The sequence below is a fragment of the Mustela nigripes genome, chromosome 13 (assembly GCF_022355385.1).
Source record: "Mustela nigripes isolate SB6536 chromosome 13, MUSNIG.SB6536, whole genome shotgun sequence".
Lineage (NCBI taxonomy): Eukaryota > Metazoa > Chordata > Mammalia > Carnivora > Mustelidae > Mustela > Mustela nigripes.
In genome coordinates, this window is record NC_081569.1 from 139,643,548 (window position 1) to 139,657,981 (window position 14,434).

The 14,434-nt window shown below is 51.3% G+C and overlaps 1 protein-coding gene across 4 annotated transcripts in view; it reads right to left on the bottom strand.

Annotated features, from left to right (window-relative positions):
* The window catches only part of BCL11B (BCL11 transcription factor B), an 89,066-nt gene extending 75,289 nt beyond the window's left edge, over nt 1-13,777 (bottom strand). For 3 of the 4 annotated variants that reach the window (XM_059373940.1, XM_059373937.1, XM_059373939.1), the window contains exon 1: nt 13,329-13,489. In XM_059373940.1, coding sequence (XP_059229923.1) covers nt 13,329-13,386 — 58 coding nt within the window. In that variant the 5' untranslated portion in view covers nt 13,387-13,489. Of the gene's footprint in view, nt 1-13,328 lie in introns of all 4 variants that reach the window. The other variant, XM_059373938.1, reaches the window with a different exon arrangement.
* Between the last annotated feature and the right edge of the window lie 657 nt (nt 13,778-14,434).

Consider the following 14,434-nt stretch of genomic DNA (forward strand, 5'->3'; position numbering starts at 1 on the left):
TTCCAACCCTTCCCCGCCGAGAGGAGGCCCCTCCACTGCAGGGTCCCAGAGGTCACCGAGTCCCCACATGACTCCTGGAGGCCACAGACGGGCAAACTGAGGCTCTGACAGTGACATCACCGCCTGTGGAAGTGGTTGCTTAACTGATGCTAAACTTTCTGCTTTGTCATTTATCTACTGTTAATTCCCAACCCCCCCCCCCCCCCCCCACATACCAGGTAAGCACATCCACGTGCACACATCCCCCATCCCACTTTCACCAGAGGCTCAGGGTCCTGGGCCCCGTACTTCAATCTGGAGACCTGTCTCTCCCACTTTACATCATCTGAGAATCACCTGGGGAGCCCTGAACCCCGTGCCCAGGCGGCACCCCAGACCAATTACAGCAAGATCCAAACCTCAGATTGTTTTTTTGTTTTTAAGACTCCCCAGGTGATTCCAGTGGGCCGCCAAGGCTGAGAACCGTGCGCCAGAGCCGGCTCACCCTGCCTGGGCTCGACCCACCGCCCCTCCCTTCCACGGCTCATTCATGTCCTCCCCATTCACGGTGGCCCTGCCTGCACTCCTCTACCTCAGACCTGGCTGCGCACCAGACCAGAAAACGGAGCCCCACACAGGCGTCAGGCAGCCAGTCCTTAGGAGAAGAAGAAGCCCACATGCTCAGAAAGCAACAAGTGAGCGCTGGTTCGAAAAGAAACGTGGAAGAGGAAAAAAAACAACAACAATGCAGGGGAAGGACTCTGCCAATCTGCTCTCTGAAAGAGGGAGCCGGCTCTGCTCCTGGTCACTCTGCCATCACTTTGTAGATTTCCAGCACTCATCAGCTCCCACTGTCCTTTTTGTTTGTTGGTTTTATTTTCACTCCCAGAAAAAGAAAAGAAAAAAAAAAAACCCTCTTCAGACTCCAAAAGCATTGCTTGGCAGATGACAAACCACACTCTCAATGGGCTGTACATTTTCATATTTCTTTACCAGCCGATATACTTCCCCTTTTTTTTTTTTTTAATTTTGGTGGGGACATGGGACCCAAATATTTTGAAGCCAGTAAATGCCTCAAAACAGGAGCAACCCCCCCGTTGGAGAACAGGAGGACTCGGCAGCCAAAAGTGTCATAAATAAGAGCACTGGACGATGAGGTTGCACATCCCCTTGGGCTCTGAGCAAACGTGGGTTGGTATTTTTCAAGAGCAAACAACTTGGTCGTGGAGACGGCACAAGTGTCAGGGTGCTGGGAAGAGCCACGGGGCGGCCAGAGGTCTGACACCCAAGGAGGCAGGTAAATTCTAAGCTGCACGGTATTTAGTGAGATCCAGTGAAAACCACCGAGGAACGCAGGGAAGGGACGGAAGGGCGGGAAAACACATTCCGGGGCAGTGAAGTTACTGACGGGCCAGAGCCAAAGAACAGATAATTTAAGGAAAAAATTCTGTGGCATCTTCCATCCTACATATGAATCCCTGTTCTGTATTCTCTGAACTCAGCTTCTTCAGGGCCTGTGTGAGTCCACGTGTGATGTGGAATCTAGGATGGACGATGTAGGACAGGTAACACGTTTGAGCCACATGTGAACAGGTTGAGGCATAGGTGTTTCTGGGAAGGGAAATTAACATTGGAGAACCTGCCTATGTTTAGAGACGAGCAGAGAGAGTGCTTCATGAATCACCCTTGGACATGCAGGAGACCCAAGGCATGCAAAAAAATACCCCAAAGATGAGGAAATCTGAAATCTGTTAGCTCCATACCTCTGAAACACACACACACACACACACACACTGACCGAGAAGGTAAGAGAAACCGTTTTCACCAAGCCAGCCCCGGGAATCATTAATTACACTTTAAAAAAAGAAATCGGGAGTTTACTTAAAACAGAGTTGCAAGACAATGCTACATAATTAATTTACCAATTTATTTTATGAAAAGGTGCTTTGGTATGGCTGAAATGTAATCACAGCCCTCACGCCGAACGGTGGTTGCAGGGGGTACCAGATTCCTGCGAACGGTTTGTCAGAATGGAAAAGGTAATTATTCGATGCTTCTTTTCCCTTTAATGATCTAACATTGAGCAATACTGTTTATATTGAAAAGCTTGCACCTTTAATTACCAATTACATATACATAATTTCAGAGCCAAAGGAGAGGGCTGTGAAAACAGTTCTTTAGAAATATAAGGATGTATTGTGCGCCATTTCTAGAGCGGGAACTCTAATAGACGGGAGGAGGATGTCAAAATATTGTTTTGTTAAAAAAAAAAAAAAAGGAGAGAGGCACAAAGGAAATGAGCTGAAAAGCAAAAAAGGACAAAATGAAACAGACTTCAGAAGGAGCAGGGGCAGGCTCTGCGGTGGGAAGGGTGAAGGTACCCGCCCGAGTGCCACTGGCCCACAGGCCTGGAGCTCCTCGGCCTCCCTGAGGCCACCACACTTGCAGTGTGACCATTCCTGCTGGGGATGGGGAGGTGCTTCCTGCCGCTTAATAATTTAATCTTTCTTTCTCGTCCTTGTTTTGTTTTGCTTTTCATTAACTTTTTCAGCCCTGCCTGTCTGTCGTCTCCCCTGGGAGGAGTTCTAGGAAGCCGGGAGGACCTCCTCTCTGCTAGGAGGCTTTAAGCTACATAATTTCAATTCGATCTTCTCATTCAAAAGAAACAGAGACTACTTTAAAAATTAGCAAAGGTCATATAACTGTTCGCAGGCATTCCTGCCTCTCTGTACTCTACCTTTTGCTGAGGACTTGGTACCAGCACTTTTTTTTTCTTTTTCTTTTTTCCTTTTCCTTTTTTTTTTTTTTTTTTTTTTTTTTTTGAACATCTGGTATTCTTTCCTTTATTTGGCTCTCTCTGCCTTTTCACTTTCCTCCTGCAGCAGTCACTGCGTCTGAAAGTATCCATTCGCTGTGCTACAGCTGTGAGTCCTGCCTCGGCCCCCTGGCAGCCAAGCCCCCCTGAGCAGCCAGGCCCTGCCCCAGTCCCACAGATGGCCCTGAACCTGACCTTCTGGACCCAGGACCCTGGACCCAGCTCGCTGCCTTGAAGGGAATCCAGGGGCAAAAGAAACAAACAAACAAATCTTCCCTCCCACTGTCAGTGTTGAAAGTAAAACTCAAGACGACAGCAGGAGGGGTGTTCACCCTACTCCAAGAATGGGGTTTCCTCTCTCCCCTCCTGGGGCGGTGGATAAGGGGGACTCTGTGCTTCATCGGCCGAGGGAGATACTTCCCAGGAAGGCGGCAACAACGTAACCCCCAAAGTTCAGGCAGCAGAGGCAGCATGAGAACCCCTCCACTGTCAAGTTTTGGGTCACACACAGCATGTCGACCAGGACGGCTTATTGAGCCTGAAGGCTCATGCTCATGGCCTTTGGAGACACCCCCAAAGACGGGCTGTGGTTTCATTTCCGCTGGCAGGCGGATACTGAGCTGGGTGTGTGGGGTGCGTGTGTGTGCGCGTGTGCACGGCCCTTCTTAGAACCATATCGATAATGGAAGAAATAAAAAGAGAAAGAGCCCCCTGGCCCAACTCAGCGAAGGGCAAAGCAGGCTGTGTCTGGCCCTCCCCGCACCCTCCTTTTCCGGGCCTGCGGGCATCCGGAGCCTCACGGCCCCACACAGCTCGGAGAACCAGGCCTCTGCTGGGAAGGCCAGAGCGCCCAGACCGCCACCCAGAACTAAGAAAGCACCAGGAAAGAGAAAAGACACATAACAAAAACAGTTTTTTGAATTCCCAGACCCAACAAACCAGCCCCTCAGGCTGTCCCGTCCGGCAAACTAAAGACGCAAAGACGCGGTCTTTCCCCCAAGATGATTTCTGCTTTCGTGAGAAAGTCCCCAAGTGTCAGGCAGCGCTGGGAAATATTGCTGCTCTCGCTATTATGAGCCGAATAAAGTGCGGGGTTGCTAAAACGTTGGACTCATCAAGAGGAAAAATGAATGGATGCAGCAGGCACCTTGCTCAAATGTACGCTGACACATCGGGGTGGGCTCTGAAATGCGAAATCCTAAGGCTCATGGACAAATACATAGTCTCTCTCTCACACACAAACACACACAGAGTTAATTTTCTTTTACAACAAAACCACATTTTATTTACGAGGCTACACCTCCTCCCAGCTGATACACGCATTTAGAAGCAATGAAATCAGGGTTCACAAATAATAATGGATATTTGTTGTTAAGTAGATGGGGAAGCACTCGATCCGAAGTCAAACTCCCCCATGCCTGAGCTCCGCTGGGAAGGAATTTGGGGCAGAAGACAGAAATGGAAAGACATCATTAACACTGACCCAGCCAAGCAGCCAACAGGCCCCCAGCAGCTGCAAGGGCTTAGCATGGCCTTACCTGGCCAGAGATTTCCCCCACATGCAGGGCTCCAAGGGCCCCCCCTGCCCTGGTCCATCTGCAACAACTGCCCCTGCACCTGCCTTTTGGGGAATTCCAGCCGAGGGGCCAACTGCCTGCTACCCACCAAGCACAGTGCGTATGCACTGCTGCACCCAGAGGACACAGGCCCATGGCCCCCTTACCCTGCACTGATTCAGATCCAAATTTCTAACGGCTAGGCTACAGTCCAGAAGAAACATAGGAAGAATTATTGTTTCAGTGATGGGGGGGCATGGGTAGAAGGGTGTGGGGGGAGGGGTGCCGGGCTCTTAAAATTGTGTGCCACCAACGTCACAGCCGCCATCCTGATGTGTACGCATGTTTACAAGAAATGCTCAGCATCCCTCCGCCAGAGCTCTGCATCCGACTGGAGACTTTACACCTGCTTCCTACGAAGACGGAGCCTTTGCCAGCAAGCTCATGCTCACCGATAATCTGCGAAGGATCTTTTCATTCTCCTCCCCGCAAACATTCCGGGAGGGGCTGAGACTCCAGGCGACACTGAACCACCACCAACACGCACTCTCGACGGAGCGCAACACTTTCTGAGCTGCCATCAATTTTTAATTTATTGGATCCAAGAGAAAATAACAACCATGGGGAAGGGCGGAGGGAGACGGGTAGATGGGAGAGAGAAGGAATCAATTCTTGGTGGAGAAAATAATCTATGACTAGATGACGCTTAAAGGCACGACAAGAGGTTTTATGAAGTTCTCCGAACATTGGGAATAATGAAGTGCCCGGCAGAGGCGGCAGAGATCAGAGCAGCCCGTCGGCCCAGCCAGGCAGGCATCAGGAGGAATGTCCTCACAGGGTCAGGAGGGATTAGAACGCCTCTGAGGGTGGGAGCCCCTGTCCAGGGCCCAACCCCATTTGGCCACCGAATTCCTGCAGCCATCAAGGCCTAGGGCCGCCACTGGCCCTGCTAGGACACAGCCTGGAGGGTGGAAGCAGGCCACGTTGTGCAGATGAACTCCCTCCCCTGACCACCTGCCCTCTCCGGAGGACAGCTGCGCAGTGCAGCCGGGCCAGGGGTTTCAGAGCTGCTGGCCCAGGCCGCACACACCCCTGATACCCTCCAAAGGCTTCCTCCCTACCACCCTCAGATCGCCTGGAAGGAAAGGTGCATGCCGGAGCCACCCCCCGCCCCGCCCCCATGAGGCCCTGTCTGTTCCAGGCCAAACACAGCACAACCCTCAAATGAAATTGTCCAGATTTCTGGCATCCGGGTGAAAGGCAGGGAGAAGACTGGGGGTGCACGACCTTGTCGGCAACCAATGGAGGGTCTGGCTGAGGAGGCCTGCAGGAGGCCTGAGCCTAGCCTGCATTCAGGAAGGTGGGGATTCCTGATCCGCAGGGGGTGGTGTGGGAGACAAGAAGAACCTCAGTCACATGACCCGGTGGCAGACACTGGATGGGAAAGTGTCCCCGTGGGAGAAAGAAGCCCATGTATACTTGTTACCCTACAGCCCCCAGCCTGGTTTCAGGATACTCTGACATATTAAAAACAGCTCCTAGGAAGACACTGCCTCTAGCTAGCCATCGACTGTCCAACCTTCCCTTCCCCACACCTCATCTACTGCTCTTGAACTCCAAAAACTGAGCTCACGGGGCCTGTTCTTACCCATTCAAAAGCAGGGGGGAAAAGGCCAAAGGAATAAGGAAAGCAGCGTCCAGGTGCCTTCACAGATCCTGTCCATTGCTAAGAGGCTACTAGTAAAAAGCCAAGTCCACAAAACCAAAGAATAGAGTGACCTATGTTTTGATAAATAAAATAGTTGCTTTAAAAGAAAAAAAGAAAAAAAGATTTACCACCATAGAAACCCTCCCAAGCATGTTCAGGAGAGTCCACAAAGCTGCAAATGCCTTAAATCTTCAGAGCCACAACAGTGCTCATAATGACGGAATATAAAAGCGCTCTTTGAGGCCAAATGAAGAGATTTGTTTTATTTAATGCTGTGCTTTTTTCAAAGGTGCTAAGCGGAAGGAGAAAAAAGGACCCTCCATACAGGACACCGGACTGCAAGCCTTTCGCTGCAGGACATTCTCCGAGGCCCGCAACAAAATAGCAAGGACACAAGCCATTTCAATATCTCCCTTCCAAGGTAGAAATTTAAACATGACCTCATTTAAAAAAGAAAAATCCTAGCAGCACACCCACTTCTGAAGCACACGTGCATCACAATAACATCGGCATTCAACTTTCTTGAGTCATTTTTATACATTGTTTTAGCAGAGAGCTCATCGGAACATCCACAAATGTATTTCGATTTCAGTGGAAGGGGGTCATAAAAAAGTTGTATGCAACCGAGGCATTTTTTTTTACACTGAAGTTACTTAATTTTGTGTGGCCTGGGATTTCATTATAGTTAAAACAGCTCAGGCTGGCTAATTCAACACCCAAGCAGATTATCAGCTCTCTTGGAAGAAGAAATAAAGAATGAATTTCTTCAATTTCAGCAACTACACAAAAGACTTGCATATGTCAAAACGCCGGACGAAAAGTCCCAGTGAATGTAGCACCATTAATCAAAGCTCGATCTGGTGTCCCTCTTGCCAGTAAAAAAACGATGCTGTTCCCCTCTCCCCATGCACCGCCCCCCCCCCCACACACACACTAGTTCATGCAGAATATGCCAGAAGTGTGAAGGAGCATGTCCCTCTGCTTCCGTGGGTCTCCAAATTGCCTGCTGTTGGCTCTCCGTATGCAGGCCTTTGGGGAGACTACGGCTCCAGAGAGGCAGTCAACAAACGGCTTTTCTCGGGGAGGGGTAGAGAAACGGGGACCTGGACCTGAGCAGGTCTCAGGGGCATCTGGCTCCCCGGGAAAGAAGAGAGGTACACGGAGTGGGGAGCGGGGTGAGGGGTGGAGGGGGCAGAACACCGAGGACTCCAGACCCCGTCATGGGAGTAAATAAAGAAGTGACAAAGCCATGCGCAGAGCAGCTTGATGACAGACTTTCATCCCCAGTTCTCTCCCCATTAAAAAAAAAAAAACCATCAGTGTGCCTACAGCAAACACCACCTTCAGAGAGGGATGCTCGGCCAGCAGCAGTCACTTGACTCTATGGTGCTGGGTGCGGGCCCCAGAGAGCATTTCTTTTCCCTTGTCTTCCCATATGAGACCCCAGCACCAAACCTGGAGTCCCAAGTCCTTGGAGAGATTCGGCTAAAGACAGACCCCAGCCGGACAGCCAGGGGGGCCTTCCTCAAGCCACAGGGAAGGCAGGAGGCAGCCTCCAAAGGTCAAGAACCCCATCTCTCCCCTCCCCGCATGTACCGTCTTATCAAGCATCGTCATATCTGCAGTCCGTGTTTAGTTACAGCTTGTGAACACTCTCCCAGGTTCCAAGGCAAAGGGCCGGGGATTTCTAAAGTGAATTCTTTTAACGGTTTTCTACAGGCCAAAGGCCACTGCCCAGCCCAAGGCTGCGAGGTGACCGTGCCGCTTCATCTCCTGAGTTGTCAAATGAGCTCGCTGCCGCGATATGCTTACAACTGGCTCAATTCAAACATTAAATGAAGTAGAGAAATCATCAGATAAATTGCCGGCCCTCTGTACGGGAGAGTGAAGGCTCTTTCTCAGCTGATGACAGCACTAGGCTTTTGTCTGACCTAATTTATTTCTCTTTCAGGTTAGAATAAAGCACTCTTTCCTGTCTCAGGGCAACCTCTTCTGCCCATATATTGAACTCAACCATAAGACTCGAGGTTAACTGTGCTGTCTGCCTATTTCTTGAACTTGGAGAAGACATTATAGATCCAGAAATCCCGTGATCAAAAGCACACATATTCCCCAGCACTAAATTACATGTTTAGGAGAAAAAGAGTCTCATTAAAAGCCATCCATTAAGGGCACTGTTCAGGGTGAAAGGTATTAGCGACGCTGGGTCTAGCAAGCCCATACTCCTTCCAAACAAAGTTTTACACGTTATTTGAGTTGGCATTTGATATCTTTGGGGAATGGTGCTATTTCCCTTAGTACAGTGGGAACATTACCTAATAAATGGAATTGAGAATCCAAGTGTTATAAAACCTGAGCTAAAAGGATTTCCATTCATCAAGCTGTTTTAGGAGCATGACTCCCAAAAGCAGCAATTCTCGACCGTTCCCTGGGTCTGTGACATGCAACACAGAAATGGACAAAATGATGTAAGCTCTTCCCAGATCCCTTCATTCCATCGCGAATGCCTGAACAGTCTGATGGGATTTTCAGAAAGTCAAGACCACAGACTCATAGGGGAAAATGCACCCATTCAAAACTTACCATTTTAATTGTTTAAAAAGAAAAAAAAAAAAAGGAAAAGAAGAGAAAAAAAGAAAAATACTCCCATCTGCCTAGTGAGGGCTTATAAATCAATGCCAATAGCTTGAAAATAGATTTCTCAAACTTTATTCTCATTTTGTCCTGCTCGAATCTCCGCAGGAAAATCAATATTACAACTTCACACTTAAGACATTTTGCAGCAAGGCAAACTGCCTGGGCTGCTGGTGGAAGCCCGTTCCCGGCCCATTGTAGCAACGGCGCCAAGCCATGACACGGGCACCGAGCTCCCCCTAGCTGCCAAGTGGCACCAGGCGCAGCTCGGCGCTTCAGGCTTGCCATCAACGAAAAGCCAATTCAACTGAAAGTTTATTTTGGAAAGTATTTTATCACAACAAGCAACAGAGAATGCAAAGCGATCAAGGAAGGAGATGAGAATGAAGAAGGGAAGGCCTGGTGCAAGACATGTTCTAAGCTAAAAGACAGCGCCAGGAGCTCGAGACTGATAAGGCGCTAGAAACTGGTGCTCTCTACAGTCGGAAGCTGCTATCTGTAAACGAACTGTTCCTTGAGCTTCCTTCTCACCTGAGACGCACCGCTAATTACTGTCAGATGCACCCAAAGCTGGCCTTTCTCTCCGGTCAGGGAGACCCGTGGAGTCCTGCACTGGGGTCAGCAGACAGCCACACCCAGCCAGCTGACCTCAGCCTCCCTCCACGTTCCTAAGGCCGGCTTCACCAAAGCAACTGCATTCACTCTAGCACTTGAGCAATGAATGACTCGTTTTCTTGTACGAAATACTCTGAAGGCCACACAAAAATCATCAAGGCCAAAGCACAGGCAGATAGCAAGCTCCCACCCTCAAAGAAAGAAATATGCATATGTACATAATATTCAGGGAGGGAAAGAATACCCTTTAAAAATATTAAGGGTTGTTAAAATACGCTCACGGCTGTTTTCTCTCAGGTGTGAATTACAAATGAATAAAATCAGCCTGGCATAACACCTTTGATGAACACATTTTTATTCTCCCGTGGAATCAGAGCAGCTGACTTATATCACACTTCTAATGATATGGGGTTCCCTTCTGTGCAGAAGGGAGACAACCTTCACTCCCCCTTCCCCTGCCAACTATCCCCCCTCCACAAAAAAGAGGACCCTCATCTTATGAAATTCATCAGAGGCCCAATCTTGAAAGATTGTGGACAACTGGAAATACACTATACCCCAGAGAGTTAAGGTCGTTGTGAACCCAGCCGCCTCCAAAACACACAGCTAGAGCAAAACCCAGTTTAAGAGGCAATTGTGAAATTAACACAGTTAGCCTAACTTCCGTGTCAAGCCTTGGGTCTCTAGTTGTTTTTGCAAAATTGGGAATTCATACGGAAAATTACTGACCTTCCAAGGAAACCTGTTGGTAGGTTGTTGACAAAAATCACCTTCACTAGGGCTGTATCATTTACTAGGAACATCTCACTCTTCGGAAAGCCTTAGAGCACCTTCGTGGACCCGACTCCATTTCAATTTCCCCTACCCTCCCTGTCTGGCACGGAGCTCACAGCCCTCCCTCTGCCTGGTCAGCCACTGCCCCTCTGCTTCCCTCCTCACTATTGTCACTGTTGTTTTGTGTTTGTTTTTATTAATAGCTATGTCTGTCGTCCTCCGCTTCTAAAAGCCATATCCATCTGGGTCAAACATTTTGAAGCAAACCAGAAGCCCAGGTTTTCATCCCCAGCTGTCCCCCACCCTGTTTTATACTTCACTTCTCTTCTCTCGGGCCCTGTCTGTACATTTAACAAGGCTCACTACAGATGTCTTCTGCAATGCCCCCCACCCCAAGATCATTTGCTGTTTGTGTACTCTTCATGTCTCCCAGACCAGCAGTCATCCTAAGTTACATTGTCTCTAAAGAACCAGGGGCAGCCACCCCACGGAAGCTGCACATTTTGGGTAATTTTAAAATCTAGAATGTGAACCCTCTGGGGTAAGGGCTATGACAGCGCTGGTCCTGCTGGCCAGGGCTCCAGAGCACCCTAAACCCATGACTCCGGCATCACTGTGGAGAGGCACTTCCACAGGCCATGCAGCCTCAACTGCATCCAATTCCTGCCATTCTCCTGCCTGCACTCCCACCTCCAGGGTGACACAGGACAAACAGAGAAGCCAGCTGCTTTTTGATAATAAATAGCCTTGTCTGAAAACTGGTTGGACCACTCTCTCTGCCTGACCCCCTGCACATGCCCTGGGCTCCATGTGCCCCTGAAAGGCAGGCAAGATACCCTCTGCCCCTGTCTCCTCCTCCTCCTCTTCCTCCTCACCTCTTCTCCTTTGCCTCTTTCTTCTCCCTCCCCCCCAGCTCCAGTGGCCGCGGCATTTTCCCCAGCACCGGTGCAAGGCTGAGAAAGAAGGGAAACAAATGAAGGGTGGAAGGATGTTGCACCAGCAGGCACGCCTTGTCCCCCACGACCAGCTGCCACCCGTCCTTCTGGCCAGGGCCTTCTCTTGATGTCCCAGGAATGCCAGAGGGGAAGAGAGCAAAAGCAAAGCAAACCTACCTGCTTCTTCCCCCCTTACACACAACTGCAAACCACTCCTGGCTCCTTTCGATGCTTCCAGCTTGGCAATGGAGCCCTGACGACTCCCCCTTCCCCAACCCCCCCCAACCTCCCCTTCCTCAAAAACAACCCTGGCAATTATAGAGAGGCTACTAGGGGCAAATTGCCTCCTAGAGAAATTAACCTCTGCAAATACATACATTGTAACAACCAGTACACCACCTAAGGGGGGGGGGGGGGGGGCGGGGAATAAGCAATGGTTTTGGCTAGGTAAAGGACCAAATGTCAACTGGCCAAAAGGACCTTGATCAAGCCAGGCTCAAATCTGGTTGTAAAACATTTTGTTTAAAATGCAACCAGTGAGTCTTCTTTAATGTTACAATGGTGAAAAATAAAAGAGAAGTTCTGTTCCCTCCCTCCAAAACCGAATCCCTCTCCCAAGGCAAACCCCACTTTAAAACCTATTCCCTGCCCCAAAAAACAATAATAAATCCACAAATTCTTACTAATGTATGTGCTGTAACAAAGGAGAGGTGGCAGCAGCAAATGCTCCGAGCAGATGGCTCCTGTGCTGGGTGTTCAGGGGAGGGGAGAGCCCCTTTTATATATTTATTTATTTATTTAAATTTTTTAAAATATAACATAAATATTCGGCTCTCGGCCGCCCCGCAGCCAGTCCTCGGCTGCGGCTGGACGCGCAGCCCTCTCCAGCTCCGCAAGGGCTGCCCGGCCCCAGCCTCAGCCCGACGAGGTGCTCCGAGGATTGCAGGAACACAACCTGCCCACGGTCTCGATGGCACTCAGAGAACGTTTTATTTCTATTGCAATCAAAAAAAAAAAAAAAAAAAAAAGGCAACGGCGACCTAGGCACCGCGAGAGAAAGGACCGCGGGGAGATGTTCGAGCGCCGCGAAGCAGCAGCCCCGCGGGCTCCGTGCGCCGGGCAGGGAGCGCTGCGAGCCGCCCTTCGCGTGCAACTGCGCGGGTACTCGGGGCGAGCTCCCCTGCAAACACCGTACCTGGCCCGCTCGCGCTCGCTTTTTCCCTTTTCTAAATAAACCCAACTGGGGCGCTGGAAGCTGCTGAGTCTCTGACCCGCTGCCTGACTTTGCCTGCCCGGCCACTTGCTTGAAATCCACACGATTTCGACGGGTGGATTTCCACTGCGACCTGCCTTGTTTATTTAGAGAAGGAAGATGAAAGATACTGAGATAGAAAGATGGGTAAGAGATTGATAGGGCTCTTCTCCTCCCCCCCCCCCTTTCTTTTTTTGTTCTTTTTATTCTTTCCCCCTATTTTACAAGCACATCCCAGTCTTCTTCATCCTAGCTGACGCTGACGAGCCTTCTTTTTCCCCCATGGCGGGGCTTTTTCACCAACCCCCAATCCACCTTTTTTTTTCTTTTTCTTTTTTTTTTTTTGGAATGGGGGATAGAAGACAAGATCATCCCAGGAGACAGACGGAGGTGGGGAAATGGGGGGGGGGGGGCATGAGCCCAGCAAACAGCCGCGCAGCTGGATTCTTTTGCAAATAGCAAGAGGAGGGAGAGATAGGCGCAGGCGGAATCCTAGGACCGGCGTGGCCGGCGCCCTGCCCCGCCGGGTGCAGCGACCGAGGACTCGGAGCCCGCAGCCGCCCCTCGCCCTGCGTCTCCCCTAGGCCCAAGCGCACCCCGCTCTCCTCCGCCCGCGCCGTCAGCGCGGACCCACGCGCTCGCCAACTTTTCCCCACTTCCCGGCTCCCCCCTCCCCCTCCGCTCCCCCAGCCCCCTCCCCCTCCTCTCCAAACCCCGCCACCAGCGCCGCCGCCGCCACACACGCCGCTCGGAGGGGCGAGCGTCCAGCCAGGCTTCGCGTGCACACACACCTCCTCCAGGCTTCGCGCCCCCTCCCCGGCCCGGAGCCCGCTTCGCAGGCCCTCGAGCCCGAGGCGCGTCTGACTGCACAGCGCTCCGACAACAAGGGCTTCAAAGAAACTTTCCTATGCCCCCCCGCCCCCCACCATGCTCTGGGCCGCCGCGTCTGCCTCTGCGAGCCCGCGGGCGGCCCCGGCGCTCGGCCCGGCCCTGTGTACCCAGCCCCGGGCACCCGGAGCCCCATCCTCCGGCCCCTGGCGCGCACGCCGCAGACACTTACGGGTGATGAGCTCCCTCTGGGACAAATGCTGCGGGTTGCCCTGTTTGCGGCGGGACATTGCCCCGGCATCTATTCTGGCATCGCCCGGAGAGCTGCACTGATGGGGGTAGCCGGGGGAGGGGGTCCGAGCCGCCGCCGCCGCCGCCGCCGCCGCTGCCGCCGCCGCCGCCGCGCCTCCTCGCCTCCTCCTCTGCCCGGGTTGGTGTTTTGTTTTTTTTTTCCCCCTTCCTCTCTTGCCCTCTCTTCCTCCTCCTCTTCTTCTGTATTTTGCTCTTTCTTCTATGCTGTCTTTTGCTTTGTTTTGCAAAAAGAAAAAGAAGAAAAAAAGGAAAGAAAAATCTCTCGATCTAAAATAGGAGAAAGAGGCAAAAAAAAAAAAAAAATCTGCTGTTGCTTGCCGCGAGCTGGCTGGTTTCTTTAAAAATATATTCTTTTGAAGGAAAAAAATCGCTTACACTTCTTCAAACTGCTTGGCCTCCTGGACTTCCAAATGTCTTCTTGAACTTAACCGGATTTTGCACCGGCTCCTGACACTTTCTTTCAGGGTCTGGTAGGTGGAAAGCGCACTTCTACCAGGAGGGGGGGTGGGGGAGAAAAAAATGCGAACAAATAAAAAAATAATAAAAGAAGAAAAAGAAAAAAAAAAGCAAAGAAAACTTGGGGACTTGTCTCGTACCCCTTCACCCCGCCCCCTCAAAAAACCCAAAGCAATGTAAAACTGCCCCGGTTCGGTTGTTTCTGGGCTTTCTGCGGGCTGCCTGTTTTTTTCTCGGAGACTGACCCTTCCGAGGCTCTGGGGGGACTCCAGGAGCGGATCCTTCCCAGTTCACCTGGCAGGCTGGCGCCGGCCGGAGAAGCTGCCGGGTCCCCGCGAGCGCTCCCCAGCGCTCCCCTGGCGCCGCGGGCCCGGGGGGAGCGGGGCTGAGGGGCGGCTCGCCCAGTGCGCCTGGGTCGGTGCGGGCGCGGACTGGGAGCTATAGATTGCAACGTGAAGATGGCGGAGTCCGGGTTCTCTGGGAGCTCTCGGTCTCTCTATGGCTGGGGCTGCCTCTGTACAATGGGATAAAATTCAAGTTCAAGTGCGGACGTGACGTTTAATCTGCACT